Source organism: Macaca thibetana, chromosome 6, assembly GCF_024542745.1.
Source record: "Macaca thibetana thibetana isolate TM-01 chromosome 6, ASM2454274v1, whole genome shotgun sequence".
In the NCBI taxonomy this organism is placed as follows: Eukaryota; Metazoa; Chordata; class Mammalia; order Primates; family Cercopithecidae; genus Macaca; species Macaca thibetana.
In genome coordinates, this window is record NC_065583.1 from 29,703,997 (window position 1) to 29,727,159 (window position 23,163).

At 41.8% G+C, this 23,163-nt stretch overlaps 2 protein-coding genes and 1 long non-coding RNA gene across 6 annotated transcripts in view; 2 read left to right on the plus strand and 1 right to left on the minus strand.

Moving 5' to 3' along the window:
• The window catches only part of ATOX1 (antioxidant 1 copper chaperone), a 603,309-nt gene that overhangs the window by 450,918 nt on the left and 129,228 nt on the right, over nucleotides 1–23,163 (plus strand). The window lies entirely within an intron of this gene.
• GLRA1 (glycine receptor alpha 1) overlaps nucleotides 1–23,163 on the plus strand; it is a 102,841-nt gene that overhangs the window by 35,286 nt on the left and 44,392 nt on the right. For all 3 annotated transcript variants that reach the window (XM_050793681.1, XM_050793682.1, XM_050793683.1), the window contains one exon: nucleotides 3,972–4,039. In XM_050793681.1, coding sequence (XP_050649638.1) covers nucleotides 3,972–4,039 — 68 coding nt within the window. The remainder of the gene's footprint in view (nucleotides 1–3,971; nucleotides 4,040–23,163) is intronic.
• The window catches only part of LOC126956626 (uncharacterized), a 45,237-nt gene continuing 44,062 nt past the window's right edge, over nucleotides 21,989–23,163 (minus strand). The window contains exon 3 of the long non-coding RNA XR_007726433.1: nucleotides 21,989–22,643. This is a non-coding gene — a long non-coding RNA (uncharacterized LOC126956626). The remainder of the gene's footprint in view (nucleotides 22,644–23,163) is intronic.

The window sequence follows — 23,163 nt, forward strand, 5'->3', positions numbered from 1 at the left end:
GGCAAGACAACTATAGTATATGAATGAAGCGGGGTGGAGACAAGAAAATAAAACCAGAAAACATAGGGCTTATCTAAGGGTAGCCACTTCTCAGCTCTTGTTGATAGCTGTCAGGCAGGAATGCAGACCCTGTACAGCCAGGCCTTCCAATACAAGACTTGAGTCTGAGGTTTTATCTGAAATCTTGCAAATTGACAACTAAGTCGTCTCTTTTAAAAACCTTGTCGGCCAAATCAAACACTTCCAAGAACTGGTTAGGGCCCTTGACAACCAGGTTGCATCCTCTGTCCCTCGCTGCTTTTAGGAATTCTAGTCCACCACGCCCCCTGGTGGGCTCTCTCAGAACTCCATCCTATGTAGAGGCGCCATGGTCTTGCTCTGAGAGAGGAACTCATTCAACTGTTGAATGTGGGTGCATCCAGAGTTTATGTATTATTCTTTGTGCATACCACTGTACTTGACACATAGAAAAGCCCCAGTAAACCTTCATAAAGGAATGAATAAATAAATAAATGAGCCCACAAATATGCTAGGGCTTAGAGTAGTTAAGTGAATTTTTCAAGTCATGCTGTCAAAACCAGAGACTTGAACGCAGTTACTCTAACTTAATTCTTTTTCTAATAATAGTGATTTATTTATTTATTTGTTCATTTATTTATTTACTTACTTAGAAGTGGACATTTTTAAGAAATAAAATTTTATCCTGACCACTGAATCAAGGCCCTTCCAACCTTCCCACTCTGAGAACCTTACTCAGAACACTTGGGCCCAATATCTACAGAACCAGTTCATCTTTTAGGCACCTCTCAACCCTGCACTAGCCTTAACTCCCTCAACCCCCACCTGACTGAGAATGAGGTGCAGCTTCCTGGAGCCCCACCGCAGGAGCTAAGAAGTTTTCTCTGCCCTCCTTTGTGCTGAGGCCTGAAGAATTGCCAAGAGGATTTTCTGCCCCTGAGCCCTTTGATGCCTTTCCTGCTTCCACTGACACAAATCAGATTCCCCAAAACCCCATACAAACCATAGAGCTCCTGAAAAGGCCATTGAGGATCAGGGCCCCTATGACTCCAACATGATAGAAAGAGGTCGGTATCGTTTAAAAACTCTACGGAGGGATCCATCACGCAGCAGCTGCCTTAAGTGCTAGAAATTTTCCCTGCTCCTGACCCTCGTGAAAACATGGGTAGCCGGGAATACCAAGCACACTCTGCAGAGTACAATGGCAAAGACACTGTGAGGTGGAAGTAAAGGGCACTAAAACAGCATTCCAGTCCTCCCTCTACTTACCTGACAGGCATGACCCCAAATGAGACACTTACTGTATCTCAGCCTCTGTTTCTGCATCTGTAAAATGATCCAGCAGGACTATGCCATTCCAGCTCTGTCACTCTGTGTCTTCTTTATGACTTTGTGTATTATAATGGCTCCTAGGATCAGGGGCACAGCCCAATGCAAATACATACCAAAAAAAAGCAAAATTAAACTTTAATATTTAATGAAATATATACATTATCCTGCTGCCAAAGGCAGCTGAATTGTAATTTTCTCAAGGATAATTTAATTTCAGATTTATTTCAATGAACCACACCTCCCCATAGGATCCTTTTGGCTGGCGCCCTCTCACACACATAAATCAGAAACTAATTTATAATTGGAGTCACAGTGCCAGACACTTGCAGGGACTGGATGGGAACTCTGTGCACATCATTTCAAGGCATAGGCAGTAACTCCTTGGGGTATCTTAATGGCATGAGGCAACAACAACAACAAAAAAAAACCTGGGTCTGAATCTAAATGAAGGAGAAAAATCCTGACCATTCAGGTTTTTTCCACCTGACCTTTGTTTAGGTGGAAGTGACAAGGAGGCAGACTTCCACTCAGCACAAGGAAAAAAATTTTTGCAGACAGAGCTATCCAACTATGGAAAGGGCTGCTCAAGAAAAAATGAGTTTCCCACTGCTGGAAGTATTCAGGCGCTCAGCCTTGAATGGGTAGCTGGTCTACAGCAGTGGTCCCCAAACCTGGCTGTACATGAGACTCACCCAGGTAGCTCTCTGAACACTAGACTCTTGGGCTAACCTCAGAGATTTGGTTTCACCTAGTATGGGGTTGGGCCAAAGAATCTGTAGTTTAACAGGTTCCCAGATGATTCTACTGCAGATAAACCTGTCTGCACTTCAGTTTGAGGAGAAATTGATGAGGTGACCTTTAAGAAACCTTCCAGCCCTAAAATCTTACAACCCTGAAATGCAAATGGATAGCTTCCATAAAGGAATTCCACATCACTGAAGCTGAGACTGACTGCCTAGATCAAGAGCTACTCTCTCTCCAGATTGATGAGGAAATTGAGGCCCAGGACAGAGAAAAGGCATTGCCAAGCTCAACCAACCAGTGAGTGCTGGAGTTATGTCCAAAACCCAGAGATACTGATAATCCCTTGAAGGAAAAACCTAGATTCTCATCCCAAGACTGAGTCCCCTCCTATATGCCAAGACTTCTGATCCTAGCTTAATTTGAGCAAAATGCTTAGGCTACTTTTTCAAGAGGGACAGAATGCAATGGGTTCCAGAGGGCATAAGGACATATCTACTTTCTTCTTTCCACAATGAGAAAACTTTGGTTCAAGTCCTGGTTCTACCACTTGTTAGTTGAATGAGCCTAGGTGAGTTACTAAAATTCTTGGTGCTACCTTTGTCAAGTAGGAACAAGAATTCTGCCCTGCCTACCTCAGTAACTCATAGGAATCAAGAAAGTAGATCTGAAAAGAAAATCACAAATTGCAAATTACAATCTTCATGTGAAGGGCTGTGACCATTTATCCAAGTCCTATTCACCTTCAAAGTCATCTCCAGGTCATCACCTTTCTGAGGTCTTTCCTGCCTCATTCTCCAGAACTTCTCTTGCCTGGACTCCTGCTGCTTTTACCACTCTTACCCATAGTCTCACATTTTTCTTTGGTTATTTTATGTCAGCCCTTTTTGTCAGCTTATTTGGAAACCCCTTGCTGAAAATTCTGGACTCTGCCACTGTCTGTGTCATCGGGACCATGCCCCTTCCTTCCTCTAAACCTGTTTCCTGCAGAATAGCCATTAAGATGAGCACCCTTGGAGTTAGACAAATCTGAACTCAAACTCTGACTCACCCATTTACTAGTTATGTAGCCATGAACAAATAACCTCTCTGAGCCTCTGTTTTCTCTTCTGTAAAATGAAGGTAATAACCATACCTTCTCCTGGAGTTGCTGAAAGGATGAAATGAAATGATGTTAATAATACTCTCAGCACAGCAGTAACCCCCCTAATGTTTAGTAAATGGCAACTGCTATAATTAATAGTATAAAGTGAAGAGATTGGGCTTCAGTGAGACAACATTTCCTCTAGCAATGAGATAGCAAAGCAGTAAATAAGCCTGCATTTCTTTCCTACGCTTTGCAGTAGGATTCAGAAGACTTGCTCAGAAAGTATTTAACAAAGTCTGTGGACTTCCCCAGAGGTTCCTTCTGAATTCCTCAGCTGGTAATTCCCATCAATGCCTTTCAGACAATCATTCTTGGTTCATAAGTTCAAGGCAAGGAGCTTGCTGTTCCTTGTAATTCCCAAGATGGCCTCCAAATGTTGTAGCCATAAATATATTTCAGCCACTAATTTGTGGCTGAAAGGCAGCCGATGGGACTTGGGGAAGGAATTTCAACCATATGGCGGATGATGAATTATCCTGTGTTAATGAAAGTACATTTCAGCTCAGCCTCTGGTGTTCTGTACCTGGTGCTCACTTGGGGACCAGGAAATCTGGCATAGAGATGTTAAATGGTAGCTGGGAATCCCAGGTGCTTGGGGGTGGGGTGGAGAGTAAGCAAGGATCTCCTCCACCAAAGGCGATCCATTCCAGAAGTCAGTGTTCTGGGAATGAGTCCTACCCTGTGGGTTCTTCCATGGCCATGGGGTTAAGCAGGAATCTCTCTTGATTGGCAGGTCCCCCAGTGAACGTGAGCTGCAACATTTTCATCAACAGCTTTGGTTCCATTGCTGAGACAACCATGGTGAGTAGTCAAAACACAAGCTGTTAGTTCCTGCTGGGGATATCTCTCCATGAAATACTTATCCTCTGCATTGGTCTCCATCAAGGAAGTGGGGAATCAGCTGGGTTTTTTTCAAGTCTCCAGTGGTATACCATGAGGCTCAGATGTTTTTACTGTCACATTAAATGTTTTGAATGAATACATAACATCTGAAAATTGCCAAAGAGCTAGCAGGGTAAGCACCTGCCAAACGCCCAGGATTACAAGAACAAAATTACACAAGTCAAATTTTTAGAGTAAAAGAAAATGTGAAGACCTGTTTTTAAGTTTAACATTCAACTGCAGAATGGCAGAAGACTGCTGGTTATAGAAGCTGAAGTGGGTATATTGGGTTAATTGTACATTTCCTCTACTGTTGAATATGTTTAAAACTTTTCACAGTAAAAAAGTTTAAAATAAATCCATTACACTAGAAGAAATGCCTAGGAAAAAAATACCAAAATTGTGACAGTGATTATCTCTGAATTATAAACTTATGAATAATTTTTATTTTCTTCCTACAGTATTTATATATTTTTCAAATGTCTGCAAGGGGTGAATATTAAATTAGTAATTATGAATAAGTATAATGGTATTTTTAAACTTTTCTCAGACTTTTTTGCTTTTTCAACAGAAAAGTCAATTGTATTTATGTTAAGGAAGTGATCTAGCTTGTGAAAAAAAATAATCAGGGCAGCCTAAAGTTAACTCTAACCTATCAATTTCTGGACATCCACCCGCCCCTAATCTAGTTCAGGCTTCCATCGTGGCTTGCTTACATGACTGCAAAGGGTTCTCGCTGGCTTCCAACTTGCCCCCTTCCAGTCTACCTTTTCCCATACTAGCCTTTCCAAAACACAAATCTAACCACTCCACTGCCCCGATTTAAATCTTTCCTATGGCTCCCCCATCACCCTCAGTGTTAAACCCAAATTCTTTTGCAAAGCTGAGGAAGCTCCCTGTGAATAACCCTGCTTCATCTCCTCCCTCTCCCGCTGCATCCTCTAGCTGCACCGATTGCTTACAGCTCTCTAGCCAGGTTGTCCCTCACTCCCTGCTTTACAGGCTTCTGGTGATTGCTGCTAGGCCACTGCCCAGAGCACCCACTCCAGCCTCCTTTCCCTTGCCAATTCCTATTCTCCTTTAAGACTCAGCTTAGAATTATTTCCACAGAAAGCCTCCCCATTCTAACATGCACGTCATGTGTGTGAGTTCACGTGTGCTCTTCACCCAAGGCTGGCATGGGTCCCTTCTGTCCATTCTCATGACACATTTTACAGTTTCCACAATAGCACTTGCCACTTACAATTACCACTGTACCAACCTGCTTATGTGTCCCTCCTGTCACTCTACTGTAAGTTATATGGGGGCTGGTTTCTTGTCTCATTTCCTGTGGGAACCTCAGCAGCTAGCACAGTGATTGAATAACAGATACTCAACAGTTTTTTTAAAATAAATAAACCAAATCAATTATATTGCTTATCAATTAAAACCAGTATTTGGTTCTAACCCTTTATGGGGATTACATCCAACCTTTCAGTCCCAGACTGGCAAAAATCACTGAGTTCAAGATGAGGTGGCAAATGGTCTAGAAGCTGTCCTTTTGCAAACAGGCCTGTCTTGATATGGTCAAGAAGATCATGCCTACATTCAAAGGACAACTGGTGAAACTCCCTAAAGTAACAGGCCTCTTATCTCCAAATGGAGATGGTTCCACTTGTTAGCTAGGAACAAACATGGGTGCTTTTCACTGGATATCCAGGTCAAATAAATAGCCACTTTTTTTCCACCTTTGAATGGATATCTTACAAGCACTCTTAATGAACCCCTCTGCTTTTCCTCCCCTCCTCCAAGATCAGAAGCATGTTGACATTTGTATTAATCATAATATGTACAGTAAATGTTGACACTTCCACTCTTTTTCCTCAATGGTAAATGGTTATCAAGCCAAGTCAGGGAGTGGACCACCTGGTTCTGTAAAGGACCTGGTTATTTGAGGACAAGTGCACATATCTGCACTCATTTCCCAATAATGACCAAACACAGACCTAATTCCTTCAAACAGATTCCTAAAAAAGAAAGATATAGCCTTACTTCCTGTGGTGACTAAAAGCCCAGCTCTGGAGTCACATACACTGAGCTCACTCTGTCTGTGAGGAGCTTATTTGCTTCACGTCTTTAAGCCTCAGTTTCTTCATCTGTAAAATCCCAATGGTAATTAACATACTGATATCATTAAGTTATTATGTGTAGTGTGTAGAGAAAAATTGTTTTGTTTTGTTTTGTTTTGTTTTGAGACAGAGTTTCACCCTGTTGCCCAGGCTGGAGTGCAGTGGTACGATCTCGGCTCACTGCAACCTCCGCCTCCCGGGTTCAAGCAATTCTTGTGCCTCAGCCTCCCGAGTAGCTAGGATTACAGACATGCACCACCAGGCCCAGCTAATTTTTGTATTTTTAATAGAGATGGAGTTTTGCCATGTCATCCAGGCTGGTCTCGAACTCCTGGCCTCATGTGATCCACCCACCTCGGCCTCCCAAAGTGTTGGGATTGCAGATGTGAGCCACCATTCCCAGCCTAGAAAAATGGTTATCATTGTATATGCTTTGTAAAGGCTCACGAAACATTTTTGATGATGGTGATGATGATGGAGACTCTGGACACTGCAGTCCCAACATTATCATTGATGATTTCCTGTGTAATCTTGAACAATCCTTAGACTTCTCTGAGCCTTGGTTTCTTCCTCCTCTCCTCTCCACCCCCACCCCCACAACCCTCACCCCCCATTTCCCACCCCACGTCTTCTGACTGCCTTTCCAGACTTCACTTCTGCTGCATTTTGCTTTCTACAGAAACAGTGTAGCAGAGTAATTAGACACAGTCTTCAATGCCCAGACAAAATTTGAGGCTCAGCTCTGTGATCTTGGCCAAGGTATTTTAAAGTTGGCTTTCTCATCTGTTAAAAATAGGGATGCCGGTAGCATCCACCTTATGGCCTGCTGTGAGTATTAAGAGATAAAGCATGGAAAGTGCGAAGCACAGTGCCTGACACAAAGTGCACATGCAATGAGCCAGCTATTGTTACATGCCATTTATCATTTTCAGCACATTTTCACTTTCACACTCTCACGTGATTCCTTCACCAAATATGTAGTCTTACAACCACTCTGTAAAGTAGGCATGCTATGTTCCCCATTTTACAACTGAGGAAATGGAGATCTGTACAGATCCTATCACAAAGCTACTTAGTGACTGTGCAAGGATTAAGATCCAGTTCTCATAACCTATAGATAAGTGTTTGTGCCGTGCCACACTGCTGTAACTCCAAAGAGCACCAACTAAAGAAACTGGAGAACCAGGACCTACAAAGTACACGTAAGCAACAGTCTAAGTGCATCAAAAGTAGAAACCCAACCCAATATCATGCCATGCCCCGCTCCCCTTAAGAGAAAATAGTAAGTAATGATAATGGAGATAATCAACAAAGGACCCTAGAGGAGATGGTCCTCTGGAGTAGAAATAATCTTCTGACAGGAAATGAAGGATCAGTTATGATGTGCTGCCTTGAAGGTAGACCATAAATGACACAGTTTTCTCCCTATTTATTACAGTTAAACCAAAGTAGGGCAGAGGGTGCTATTTCCAAGCTTGCACATTTCATAATCTAGTAAGATCTCACTTAACATCACCAATAGGTTCTTACAACCTGCAACTTTCAACGAAATGACTGTAACAAGACCAATTTTCTCGTCGTCAACCTTATAACAAAATATTATTTGATAAACTGCTGTATGTCATTTCACTAAAAGTCTGTTCCCAATAACCTGTCGATGATGTTAAATGAAGGCTTATGTACTATGATTTTTTTCCATTGGCTTCTTAATTATTTGTGTGTTTAACTTACTTTACAGATGATATGGGGAAAAAGTCTCAGATTAAAAAAAAAACTTAAGAAATTGTCCAGTCTGGCTCTCTATTTTCTGGAGAGAGAATCTGGTGGTTAGAATGGTAAGGTCATTTGAGCAAGGTCACACAGCATGAAACACGTGTGATAGAAACACGGGTCTGACGCTGTCTGCAGTGGTCACTAGTTCCCCTCCCTTCAGCTTCTTTTCCCTCTGGATTCCACCAATCAAAACTTTTGGATGCCTGTCCCATCCAAGCCTCTTTTCTTGTCACTCAAAGTATCTTTGGGAAACTGGTATTAGCATGAAAACAAGAAAAACAACTTGTTCTTGAAGAACTTATTATATGCTGCTACACACCAGACAGTGAACAGAGCACTTCTGTATCCACCACCTAATTTAGGCTTGATAACAACCCCCATAAAGTGGGAAAGGTTATCTCCAGTTTACAGATGAGAAAGCTGAGGATCAGAAAAGTTAAGTTATCTTCCTAATACGTAGCAAGGGTAGAACTTGAACTCAATGCATGGTCTCCTAAGCCAAATGTAAATATTTAATTCCTGAATGTTTGGGACTACTCAGGCCTTCCTTGTCTCCTTTCATCACAGAGAATTAGATAAAAGGGAACTTGAGCTTGAACAGACATAGAAACTGGAGGCCAGAGAGAGGATTGCACTTGCCCATAGACACACACACGCAGCTAATTAGTGGCACGGTCAGCCCAGGCTCCCTGACTTCCAGCCTGGGCTCTGCCTCTCCAACCACACAAAGAGCTAGTGTGTACCACGGGTCCAAGGTAATATGGACATCGTCCTGGTGTCAGAAACTTTCCAGGCTGTGTTTGTTCTCCAGAAACAGCAGGAGTGCATAGCAGCTCTATAAACAGCTGGAGTCCCCAGGCCTAACTGCCTGCCTCCCAGGATCTGGCTTTATTCACCGGAGCTAACAGACCTGAGAGCAGAGAGGCAGCCAGCAAAGCAACAGGGGTCTCTATCTAGTCCTGACAAGGAGAGGGCTGAGACTGCCTGTCCTTTATCTGACCTTCTCCAGGACTCTCTCTGAGTCTGTGCAGCAAGTGGAAGGTAAAAGTTGAAACAGAAATGTACAAGGGAGGCCACATACAGTGGCTCAAACCTATAATCCCAGCACTTTGGGAGGCCGAGGTGGGCAGATTGCTTGAGCCCAGGAGTTCAAGACCAGCCTGAGCAAATGGTGAAACCCTGTCTCTACTAAAAAGAAAAAAAAAATTAGCCGGGCATGGTGGCACATGCTTGTAGTCCCAGCTACTCCTGGAGCAGGGGCTGAGGCAGGAAGATCACCTGAGCCTTAGGAGGTCAAGGCTGCAGTGAGCTGTGATCATGCTGCTTCACTCAAGCCTGGGCAAGGTACCAAGGGTCCAAGACAGGGTGAGGCACTGCTTCAAAAAAAAAAAAAAAAAAAGGAAAAAGAAAAAGAAAGAAATGTACAAAGGAAAAGAGGAAAGAGAGTCCTGATCTAGAGCAACCCCTCTGGTAGTCTACAAAGAGCTAAAACTCAGATGAAAACCTCTAGCTTGTCTGGACACGTGTGCATAAGTGTGTGCACTGGAGCATCTATGGATCTGTGTAGTGTGTATGTGGAGGTGTATATTGTGGGACTGTGGAATTGTGCAGTGGCATACATAGACGTGTGTATATGTGATGCTAATTTGAACATGTGTAGACATGTAACTTCAAAGAGAAATGTGTATGATCATCTATAGGTATGGATATAACTATGTGTATTTCTGTGGTTATATTTGTATATGTGGAAATCTGTACATATGAATACACATGTATCCGTGAGTTTGCATATATGTGGGAGATACGAAAGTACTTAAGAACGAATGTGCATGGAGTGTATTATTTTCTTTGGGTATTTGTATGTGGATATTTGTGAATATATAAAAAGATATTTAAGTATGTATCTGCATTTGAGTAGGCATGTTTACGTGTGTGTATGTGCATGTGCATGTGAATGTGAATGTGGGTGCATATGAATACAACTGAATAAGTAAAAGAGTGTTTAAATGTATCAGTACAGGAGTATGACTATACATGTGTGCACATTAAGGGACTTATATATTGCTGGAATTTGTGTAAAACTATATATAAACACAAGAGAGAGAGACAGACAGAGAGAGAGAGAGAGTGTTGACATCCTTTGGGCATGAATCCTAGTATTTCCATTATTAGAACATGTGTTCCAGCCTCTCTTGCCAAGGAGCAGGCTAGCTTGGCACAAGACAGGTGCACGGTGGCCAGGACCCCTGCTGATTGATGACAGCCTGTGCAACTACAGTCCACAAGTTTGGCCTTATTTGACGTTAAGGGGCAATGGACAGAGACCTGAACCAGGAGTCAGGAGACCAGGGTTTGAGTTCTCACTCTGCCACCATGTAACACTTCTGAGATACAGTTCCCCCAGGTACCTGGCTCTATAAGAATGGTGTATAGGATCACACAGAGTAATAGGTATGCAAGTCATTAGTAAATGCTATAGAAATATAAAAGATTATTTACTACTAAACTAGTCAGCCAAAGCAGAGACTTTGCATTAGTCCATTTTCACACTGCTAATAAAGACATACCCAAGACCGGGCAATTTACAAAAGAAAAGGTTTAATTGGACTTACAGTTCTACATGGCTGGGGAAGCTTTACAATCATGGTGAAAGGCGAGGAAGAACAAGTCACATCTTACGTGGATGGCAGCAGGCAAAGAGAGAGCTTGTGCAGGAAAACTCTCCTTTATAATAAACATCAAATCTCATGAGACTTACTCACTGTCACAAGAACAGCTTGGGAAAGACCTGCCCCAACAATTCAATTACCTCCCACCAGGACCCTCCCACAACACATGGAAATTCAAGATGAGATTTCAGTGGGGACACAGCCATATCATTCCGCTCCTGGCCCCTCCCAAATCTCATGTCCTCACATTTCAAAACCAATCATGCCTTCCCAACAGTCCCCCAAAGGCTTAACTCATTTCAGCATTAATTCAAAAGTTCACAGTCCAAAGTCTCATCCAAGACAAGGCAAGTCCCTTCCACCTATGAGCCTGTAAAATCAAAAGCAAGTTAGTTGGCCAGGCACAGTGGTTCATGCCTAGCCAACATGGTGAAACCTCATCTCTACTAAAAATACAAAAATTATCCAGACATGGTGATGTGAGCCTGTAGTCCCAGCTATTCGGAGGCTGAGGCAGGAGAATTGCTTGAATCCGGAAGGCAGAAGTTGCAGTGAGCCGAGATGGTGCCACTGCACTCCAGCCTGGGCAACAGAGTGAGACTCTGTCTAAAAGAAATAAGTAAATAAATAAAATAAAATCAAAAAAAAAAAAAAGCAAGTTAGTTACTTCCTAGATACAATGGGGGTACAGGCTTTGGATAAATCAGCCATTCTAAATGGGAGACATTGGCCAAAACAAAGGGGTTACAGACCCTATGCAAATCTGAAATCCAGTGGGACAGTCAAGTCTTAAAGCTCCAAAATGATCTCTTTTGACTCCACGTCTCACATTCAGGTCACGCTGATGCAAGGGGTGGGTTCTCATGGTCTTGGGCAGCTATGCCCCTTTGACTTGCAGGGTATACCCTCCCTCCTGGCTGCTTTCATAGGCTGGCGTTGAGTGTCCGCAGCTTTTCCAGGCTCACAGTGCAAGTTGTCAGTGGATCTACCATTCTGGGGTCTGGAGTACAGTGGCGCTCTTCTCACAGCTCCACTAGGAGGTGCCCAAGTGGGGACTCTGTGTGGGGGGTTCAACCCCACATTTCCCTTTTGCACTGCCCTAGCAGAGGTTCTCCATGAGGGCCCCACCCCTGCAGCAGACTTTTGCCTGGGCATCCAGGCATTTCCATACATCTTCTGAAATCTAGGCAGAGGTTATCAAACCTCAATTCTTGACTTCTGTGCGCCCACAGACTCAATACCATGTGGAAGCCACCAAGGCTTGGGGCTTCCACCTTCTGAAGCAACAACCCGAGTTGTAGTTTGGCACCTTTTAGTCATGGCTGGAGTGGCTGGGACACAGGGCACCAAGTCTCTAGACTGCACACAGCACAGGGACCCTGGGCCTGGCCCATGAAACAATTTTCTCCTGGGCCTTTGGGCCTGTGATGGGAGGGGCTGCTGTGAAGACCTCTGACATGCTCTGGAGACATTTTCCCCATTGTCTTGGGGATTAACATTTGGCTCCTCGTTACTTATGCAAATTTCTTCAATTTCTCCTCAGAAAATAGGTTTTTCTTTTCTATCACATTGTCAGGCTGCAAATTTTCCAAACTTTTATGCTCGGCTTCCCTTATAAAACTGAGTGCCTTTAACGGCACCCAAGTAACTTCTTGAATGGTTTGCTGCTTAGAAATTTCTTCCACCAGAACCCTAAATCATCTCTCTGAAGTTCAAAGTTCCACAAATCTCTAGGGCAGGGGCAAAATGCTGCCAGTCTCTGTGCTCAAACATAACAAGCATCATCTTCGCTCCAGTTCCCAAAAAGTTCCTCATATCCATCTGAGACCACCTCAGCCTAGACTTTACTGTCCATATTACTATCAGCATTTTGGGCAAAGCCATTCAACAAGTCTCTAGGAAGTTCCAAACTTTCCCACATTTTCCTGTCTTCTTTTGAGTCCTCCAAACTGTTCTAACCTCTGCCTGTTACCTAATTTCACATTTTCGGGTATGTTTTCAGCAGTGCCCAAAGTCACTTCCACGTTTTCAAGTATCTTTTCAGTATCGCCCCACTCTACTGGTACCAATTTACTGTATTAGTCCATTTTCATGCTGCTGATAAATATATGCCCAAGACTGGCATTTATAAAAGAAAGAGCTTTATTGGACTTACAGTTCCATGTCACTGGGGAGGCCTTACAATCATGGTGGAAGGTAAAAGTCACGTCTCACATGGCAGCAGACAAGAGAAGAACTTGTGCAGGGAAACTCCTCTTTTTAAAACTATCAGATCTTTTAAGACTTATTCACTATCATGAGAACAGCATGGGAAAGACCCACCCCCATAATCCAATTACCTCCCAACAGGTCCCTCCCATAACACATGGGAATTCAAGATTAGATTTGGGTGGGGACACCAACACCCAAACATAAGGAAATGCCCTTCTGGGTTTTGGAATTTTTTGTTGTTGTTTTGTTTTCACTTTTGTTTTTTGCTTGTTTTTATTTTTACTGGTCTCTCTTCATTCATTTGTTCTTTCCACTGCATTTATTAATTAAGGTCTTACATTTGCTAAATTTGGCATTAGGCTCTAGAGATAGAGTTCTGTTTTAGTCCTATAAGCTAGGCTTTCCTGCAGTAACAAATCCCCAAAATCTTAACATCTTTAGACAATAATGTTTCATTTATCGCTCATCTAAAGTCTGCTGCAGATCTAGGGGCTCTCCAGGGCTGCTTTCCCTCAGGTAGTAGCTCAGCATTGCATTTCCATAACAATACACAATTTCACATTTGCCACACAAGAGAACAATACACCAAAGGGTTGAACACTGGTGTATTAGTGCGTGCTACCATAACAAAGTACCACAGATTGGATGCCTTTAACAACAGAAAATTATTGTGTCACAGTTCTGGAGGCTAGAAGTTCAAGCTCAAGGTGCCACCAGAGTTGGTCTCTAATGAGGGTCCTTTTCCTGGCTTGTAGACAGCCTTCTTCTCACTGTGTCCTCACATGGCTTCTTCTCTATGCAAGGAGAGAGAGAGAGAGATCTGGTACCTCTTTCTCTCCTTATTAGGACATAAATACTACTGAATTAGGGCCCCACCCTCATGACCTCATTTAACCTTTATCACCTCCTTAAAGACTCCATCTTCAAATACAGTCACTCTGAGGGTTAGGGCTTCAACATATAAATTTCGGAGGGACACATTCAGTCCATAACAACTGGCAAGTAAATGTGTTCCACCTAGGAGTGACTTCTGCTTGCATTTCGCTACCCAAGGAAAGTCACATGGCACTGCCCAAAGAGAAGTATAATCCTCCCATGGTACCAGAAGTAAACAGGAACCAGACATCAGTGAGTAGGAGGTCTCTGCTTTCAAGGAGTCTATTTCAAGGAAAACAAGATAATACCACAGTAGGATGGGTGAGATTACAGAGCTATGCCAGGATGCTGTGGAACACAGAGGTTAATAATAATTCTCTGTAAATTATTAATAATAATTCTCTGAATATGTGTGTACCAGGCACTGTTGTATTGTGTGCTTTTGAGTTATTTTTCTTATTTTCTTTTTTCTAAACTGATCAGCGCCAAATTGCGTGATTTTTCTAAAGCAGCAATCTGGTCATGGTACTTCCCATGTTCAAACCTTCCAGGAGAGAACAGTTTCAAGGGATGAACCAAAGGATGAAAGGGTTTCAAAAAACTGTTGTGTGTCCAATAGTGCCAAAAGAGGAAAGAAAAGTCAAATAAGAAAAGAAAGTATCGTCTAGTAGTTTTGGCAGTGGGGGATAGGGGAAGGAAGGGTAAGTATATAGAATTAGGGAATGCAATTTCAGGGGCATGCAGAAAGCAAAGGATAAGTTGAAACAAAGACAGCATGAAGATAAGCCTTTCAAAAAGCTCTACTGTGAAAAGAATGTGAGGTTTTAGTATTGGTGTTTGTCATTTAGTGAGTACTTTTCTGAAAGTCAGGTAATTGTGGTTAGTGAATTATGGGAATTATTTTATGTACAACAATCCCATTTTATACATAAGGAAACTGAGGCTTAGAGAAGCTTGATTCACTCAAATTTTTCCAGCCAATAACTGGCTGTGCCATTTATCATCCCCAGGCTGCCTGACTCCTGAGGGCCTGTTCTTGGCCTACTCCATTTGCTGAGCATAAAGAAAGAGGGCAGTGGGAAGTGGCAGAGCCAAGGGCACCAGGGCCATGTGAGGGCATGACCTCATCCTGGTCTTCTGCAGCATCGTTTGGTCATTAAGAAGCTCAGTAGGATTTGTGCAGTCCTTGTCTATGGCCATACAATCCTGAACACACCCAATCTCATCTAATCTCTGAAACTAAGCAGGGTCAGGCCTGGTTAGAACTTAGACGGCAGGATTTGTCCAGTCCTATAAGGACTTGTGTCACAAGAAAACCTTGGTCATCTATCATTTTGGATGTTTGCAAATAAGACCTCAAGATACAAGAAAACAGCTACCACACAGGGAGATCAAAAGCCCCTTATAGCCAAGTGTGGGAGTTCATGGCTATAATTCTAGCATTTTGGGAGGCTGAAGTGAGAGGATCACTTGAAGCTAAGAGTTCAAGACCAGCCTAGGCAACAAAGTGAGACCCTATCTCTACAAAAAAATTAAAGTATCAGCTGGGCATGCTGGCATGCACCTGTAGTCCCAGCTACTCAGGAGGCTGAGGAGAGAGGAGATCACTTGAGCCCAGGAGTTTAAGGATGCAGTGAGCTATCATTGTGCCACTGTACTCCAACCTGGGCAACAGAGCAAGATCCATCTTTAATAAAATAATCCGTTTATACCCAACCATAAATATTAACACATTGGCTAGGGAGCAGTCATTTAGTCATAAGTCAAAGTCAACCCATCCTGGGATCAGTTGATTGAATGAGGCAGACATTTTGAATCACAAAAATAAAACTTAAATCCATCTACTTTTTTCCCACTTTGCTGCTCTCAACTCCTAGTTAAAATTGGCATAATCTCTCTCCCGCTTGACCAAATGGCCTCCTAACTGGTCTCCTTCCTTCCCCTCCTCGTGCCCCCTACCACTTCCCATAGTTGCTAGAAGAATCATTTTAAAACGCAAATCGGATCACAGAATTCTCCTACTTCCAATCCTGCAACAAGTTTCAAAGGTTCTTACCACATTCTGTTCCCTCTGCCCAGAAAGATCTTTGCATGCCTGGCTCCTTCTTACCCTTCAGGTCTTAGCTCAGACATTGCTTCAGGGGGTCCTTCTCCACCTCCCTACCTAAAATAATCCTCCTCTTCCAGTTACTCTCTATCACATCACCATGTTCTATTATCCTCAGAGCAATATCTAAAATGTAAAAGTTCACTTGTTTTTTTGTTGCCTTGTTGGCTTTTTCATGCAGAGTGGGGACCTTATTTCCCTCAATCACCTCTATATTTCCAGTTCCCACCACATTGCTTAAATCACAAGAGCCAGTCAGTATTTGTGAAAGGTTCTCTAAGCACACCCCCATCTGTTGCCATAAACATCGTGTCCAAGTATTTTTGCTCGCACACCTCCAGTGATGGGGAACCTACTACCTCCCAATTTTAGATTCAAGGGGTCATGCGGAGGTTTGTTACATGGATATATTGCGTAATGTTAGCATATGGGTTTCTATTGAACCCATCACCCAAATAGTGAACATAATAACCAATAAGTAATTTATTTATTGGTCTTTCATCTCAAGATGGAACTCAACACACTGAGGAGAGCACCCTGATGGTAAAGGGACAGCCCATTTCATCTTTGGGCAGCTCTGAAATCTCCATTTACCCATGGCTTTAGTCCTGACCCTCGTGCCACACAGAACCAACCAACTCAACTGACAACCCTTCACATAATTGAGATCGGTTCTCCCTGTTCCTCCCCAAGCCTGACTTCCTCAACCATTCTCTCTAGTTTTCAGTCCCTTCACCACCAGGGTGCTCTCCTCAAAGTGCACCCAGCGCTTGATTTCCATCTTGAGATGAAAGGTCAAGAAATAAACCACCTATAGGGTACTATGTTCACTATTTAACTGATGGGTTCAAAAGAAGCCCAAGCTCCAGCATTACACAATATACCCATGTAACAAGCCTGCACATGTACCCCCTGACTCTAAAATAACAATTTTTTTAAAAGAAAAAGAAATAGACCCAGTCTCACAAGGAGTGTTCCGAGCAGAGCAAAGTGGGGCCATCCTTATTCTGGGTTAGTGAATTTCAAAGCATTGTTTTTAATAGCAGTCCCACCTTAGTTCATTTCTAAGGTAAACTTTTTTTTTTTTTTTTTTAGACAGAGTCTTGCTCTGTCACCCAGGCTGGAGTGGAGTGGTGCGATCTCAATCTTGGCTCACTGCAACCTCCACCTCCCAAGTTCAAGCAATTCTTGTGCCTCAGCCTCCCGAGTAGCTGGGATTACAGGTGTGCGCCACCACACCTAGCTAATTTTTGTATTTTTAGTAGAGATGGGGTTTCACCATATTGGCCAGGCTGGTCTCAAACTCCTGACCTCAAGCTATCCACCCTGTCAGCCTCCCAAAGTGCTGGAATTACAGGCATGAGCCACCGCGCCTGCCTGTAAGGTAAATCTTATGTAGCACTTTAATGAGCAGATTTTTTTAAATGGGTGGTTCTGGTTGAAGTGGAGAGAGAACCAAGAATCTCATTCTCTTGACCTCTCTCTCAACCTCTCCCTCCCCCAGGAAGCCCTTGGAAAACCTTCTCTAGGCTGTAAAATCCATTTCTACTCATTCCACCTCAAAGACCTTCCCATTTCGGAAGCCATGTCACAATGTTCACTTGCAGTATGCTTATGGACAGCAGCACCCTGGAATATTTTTAAAGCGCATTAGTAATATATGAAAACAAGCTTTTGTAATTAGTTCAATAAAAAGCAAAAATGAGAACGAGAAATAAGAATGCCCCTGTTTTGCCCTCCCCTCCAATTCCCTTTGTCCTATCCTGAGTTAACCATTACAAATAAAATTTAGTGTACACCATACTAGTCCCCTTTCCTTGATTGTCCATACATTCAGGTACATATACATGTATTTGTGTAAGTAGGATTGTGCAATACAATTTGCTTTTTCCACTCCACCACAGCTTGACGCCTCTCTCCACATGGCTACATATAGATCTGCCTCATTCTTTTTAACTCTCTACACAGTCCCAAATTTGGAAACATGGGAGAACAAATATATTGTTTATTAATATTACATTAAATATATGACAAAATTATACTATGTTTCCAGGCTTTATAACCTCCCGGTAAAATTCCATGGTATGGAGACACCATCATTTCACAGTATTTAACCACTTTCTCTTGACATGATTTTTGGTTTTTTCAGCTTTACACTATTGCAAACAATGCTACAATGAGCATTCTTGTACATAACTCTCTGTGTGCATTCCTTTAGGATATATTCCAGAAGTAGAATTGCTTTAACGAAAGAATATTCACTTTCTAAAAGTATTTTGCCCAATTCCTTTCCAAAAAAAAAGCTTCAATAATTTACATTCCCTACAATACTGTTTATTTCTCTTCATCCTTGCCAACCCAAGATATTATCAAGCTTTTTTATTTTCACCAAATGGGATTTTCAAAATGGTACCTCATTGTCATTTTCAATTTGCACTTCAGATTCCTAGTGAATTTGAGCATCTTTTAATACGTTGACTGGGCATTTTGAATAATATTATAGGTTTCTTTTTTTATATGCATCTCCTAAATCCATTTGGAGTTTAATTTTATATGAAGAATTTGGTGGTTGCTTAACTCTATTTCTCTCTGATTGAGTTTCTATTATTCCAACACCATTTCTTAAATAGTTACTATTTTTCTACTGATTTGAAATGCTATCTTTTTCATAAACTAAATCCCCATGTATACATTTCTAGTCTCTAGTCTCAGTTTATTGCTCCATTGTTCTGTTTATCTGTTTCTGTACCAATATTACACTACTTTAATTTCTATGACGTATATTTCTATGTCTGGTAGAGAAAGCCCTCTGTTGTTCTTCATTTACAAGCTTTTCTTAACACTTTCAGCCCTTTCTTTCTTCCATGTGAACTTTAGAATCAGTGTATTGAGGCCTATAAAAATCGTCTCAGGGCCAGGCCCGGTGGTTCACACCTGTAATCCCGGCACTTTGGGAGGCCGAGGCAGGTGGATCACGAGGTCAGGAGATCGAGACCATCCTGGCTAACACAGTGAAACCCCGTCTCTACTAAAAATACAAAAAAAAATTAACCGGGCGTGGTGGCGGGTGCCTGTGACAAGAGAATGCCATGAACCCGGGAGGCGGAGCTTGCAGTGAGCCGAGATCGTGCCACTGCACTCCAACCTGGGTGACACAGCAAGACTCTCAAAACAAAAACAAAACAAAAAATCCTCTCAGGTTTTGATTAGGATTGCATTGAGTTTAAAGATTAATTTGGGAATAAAGTACATCTTTACAATATTTTATAAGTATAGTACATCTCTCCAATTATATGGGTATTCCTTCATGCCTTTCAGTAAGTTTTGTAGTTTTTTTTAATATATACAACTCACATATTTCATGTTAGCTTTATTCATAGATATTTTGTGGGGTTGGTTGCTATTATGCATAAGATCTGTTGTTGTTGTTGCTTTTTCCATTATACTTTTGTCTCTCTACACAGCTTATGCTAGGTCCCTTCTTATCTTCTTGGGTCTGGGGGATCCAAGAGAAAGTCTGTTCACTCTTATCCAATTAGATATGGTGCCACACTCAACAAAGCTTTGGTAAACAAAAGACTAAGAGAGGACCAAGGAGAAAGCCCTCAGAAATGCCATTAGAGTCTATCACGAGCAAAGCACGGGGTGATGAGCAGTCTTGGTACCATCTGCTGGATGATTCTCTCCCAGTACACCAGGGGAGGCATCACAGCAGTGAACTTATGACTACCCAGAGCGTGACTCTTCATCAGATCCAATGCCAGAAGGCTGACTCATGACCATCAAACCCACAAAAGACTGAAGTGGGGAAATCAAACTGCCAAATTGTTCCAATTTACAGTAAGACTTTCTATTGTAATAATAAGAATGCCGTGTCCACCAGGAGTGTGCTCCCTTGCCACTATCCTAATACCAGGAAAGCCAAGCAAAAGTTGCTTTTAACATAACTGGAATTGTAGAAAAGAGAGGTAGACAGTCTTGAGGGAAATTTCATCCAGGCCAGAGAGAGTTCTAAGAAGCCATCCTTGTGTCACCACACAGAAGCCCTCCTTCTAGTGGCAAGAAAGTTGGTGTTCCCCAAATATACATATGTAACAAACCTGCACGTTATGCACATGTACCCTACAACTTATAGTAATAATAAATAAATAAATAAATAAATAAATAAAGACAACATAATTTGTCACAATTTGGATCTAATTACATATTCATATATTCATTTATTAGTTAAATACTTGTATGTGTTCAAAGATACTCTTTTCCACTATTTTGAATTTAATAATATTGATTGGACTTTTAAATTCAAGTAAAATATAATGTAGGGAAGATAGATATATATATATATATATATATATATATATATATATAAAACTAAATACCCCTATATAAACTGAATAAATTAAATTGGAAATACCAAAGGAATACTCTGCTTGCAGATATTCAAAAGTAGTGGTTTGAGAGATGGGAAATGGGATATTTATTAAAGGTTGCCTGACTATAAAAAAAAAAAAAAAAAAAAAAAAAAAAAAGTTGGTGTTCCCACAAATATAGTGATGGAGGATGCTAGATTACCAACTGCCAAATTCCTGCTACTTGAACTGCCCTTTCTTATGCTACAGAATGAATGTCCCACGTATGTTTACAAAACAGATGCAATACAACAAATAAAACAAGATGCAACACAATAAATTAGGGTTCTTCTCATTACATTACAAGCACATGCCCATCCTAAGTCATTGAGATTACACACAGGTCATTCAGATTGATGCTGGGCCTCAGATTTGAAAATGCAAATCCCTCCATTGCATATTCATCTCCTTTTTTTTTTTTTTTTACTCTCAGAGGGTGACCTTAATTTCCATATTTCCAAGTTTGTTAGTGGCATGTCTCAGCATTGTGCCCTGCACTGCCAACTCTATCAGCTTTCCTCTTTCCAGGTTAACATCCACCCTTCCTTCCATTTGCACCCTATAGCAACCAGTCATAAATCTACTTCACTGCTTAATATCCCAATCCAAAATTCTTCACCTGATACTGATTATAAGGTTATTTATGCACCAACCCGTCACATGGGTGGGCTCAGCGGGGGCCTGGTATTCTACGTCTACTATATTTCCTTGATCTACCCAATAGATAGTCTAAAATATGGTATTTAATATTTAATAAAAAGTTTAAATATATGTTTAACATATTTAATAATTTTAATAATAAATGTTTACTTTTAAAATATTTTAAATAGATGGTTTAAAATAAAGTAAATTGAACTTGGTTTAAAAATTTTTTTAAAAGGGGAAGATACAGCCTATAATTGTCAAAAGAGTGTGAAATTGGAAACCAGAAGTCCTGGATTCGTATCTCTGTTCCTAGCACCTACTAGCTATGTGATTTTGGGCAAGAAACATAACCTCCATTTAACCTCTCTAAATTTCGGTTTCCTCTCCTGTGAAATGAGTATAATAATACCCAGTATGCTAGGTTAATGAAAAGTTTTTTGTTGTTGTTGGTTGTTTTTGTTTGTTTGTTTGTTTTTTGAGGCAGAATCTCGCTCTGTCACCCAGGCTGGAGTGCAGTGGCATGATCTTGGCTCACTGCAACCACCACCTTCCAGGTTCAAGCAATTCTCCCGTCTCAGCCTCCCAAGTAGCTGGGATTACAGGCGCTTGCCAGCATGCCTCGCTAATTTTTATATTTTTAGTAGAGACGGGTTTTTGCCACATTGGCCAGGTTGGTCTCAAACTCCTGACCTCAGATGATCCACCTACTTTGGCCTCCCAAAGTGCTGGGATTATAGGCGCGAGCCACCGCACCCGGCCAAAAAGTTTAGCAAGTTCTATGCGGTGGCTCATGCCTGTAATCCCAGCACTTTGGGACGCCAAGGTGGGTGGATCACTTGAGGTCAGGAGTTTAAGACAAGCCTGGCCAACATGGTGAAACTGCGTCTCTACTAACAATACAAAAATTAGCCGGGCGTGGTGGTAGGTGCCTATAATCCCAGCTGCTCAGGAGGCTAAGGCAGGAGAACCCCTTGAACCTGTGAGGCAGAGGTTGCAGTGAGCAGAGATCCCATCACTGCACTCCAGCCTGGGCGACAGAGCAAGAGTCCATCTCAAAAAAAAAAAAAAAAAAAAGTTTTAGCAAATGTTAGACACCCAATACACCCAATAAACAGAACTGCTATTCACATTTTTATGTAATTATTAAATGCACATTGATCTTTAGTGATCCCCTAAAGACAAATAAAGATGCTAATTTCCACTCGTCCAAACCATCTACAGTTCTTTACAACAAATGTAGCTTTGATTGTGTGATATCTAAATGAGAATGCACCAGGCAGCATGGTGACGTAGGAGAAATTCAAGACACAAAGCATCTGGGGCCAAGCAGGCAACAGACAGGGATCTGGACAGTCCACAAGCACTGGACTTGAGTGTAGAGCAGAGAGCAGATGAATTCCATGGCTTGAGGCAGAAATAAAGCACTAGCGGATTGCTAAATCTAGGGCAGAAGCTTTCTGTCCTTTGCCCTTTTCAATACTTCCTGTTAGTTGTGGGCATCTAAAATCCCACAGGTACGTCATAGCAGCCAGAGGCAGTACTGATGACACTGAGGTGTCATCAAACTGTCACTCAATGCATATCTGGGATATCATGGGTAGTGTAGTCTACTGGTTAAATGCTTGGGCTCTGACATTAACGTCCTGGGTTCAAATCCCAGCTTTGTCACTTACCAGTTGTGCAATGTCATGAGTGGAACATTAATCTCTCTGTACCTTGATTTCCCTGCAAAATGAGAATAACAATAGAACCTACATCACAGGGTTATTGTGAAGATAACACACATAAAGGTCTTAACACAGTTTCTTGCATGTGATAAAGTCTCAGTGTATTAGTATTATTTGCATTGTTATTATCAATTCTGAATTTACAAGTAACTAGCAGCAAGAACTTGAGCTTTTAGGGCTCCAGTTTTCACATCTGTCCAACAGGATTTCTGCATGCAGGTCCCACCTTAGTCAATTGAATTGTGGTATGCCCCTGAGGGAGACTCCCTTTCTATGAAATGAGAGAGTTGAGACTGAAGTCTCCAGGGTTCTTTCTAGCTGTAATATTTGATGATAAAAATAGTGATGATAAGAACGATGATTCTCTCATCTAGCTCCAATCTCCATTCTTGCTATCTTGGTTGAGAACCTTTATTACCTCCCAACTGGATTGTCACAACAGCCTTAAAACGGGTCTTTCTGTACCTGTTTTCTCCTGCTTCCAATTGTCTACAGTAGTTCCTACCATACTGATCTTC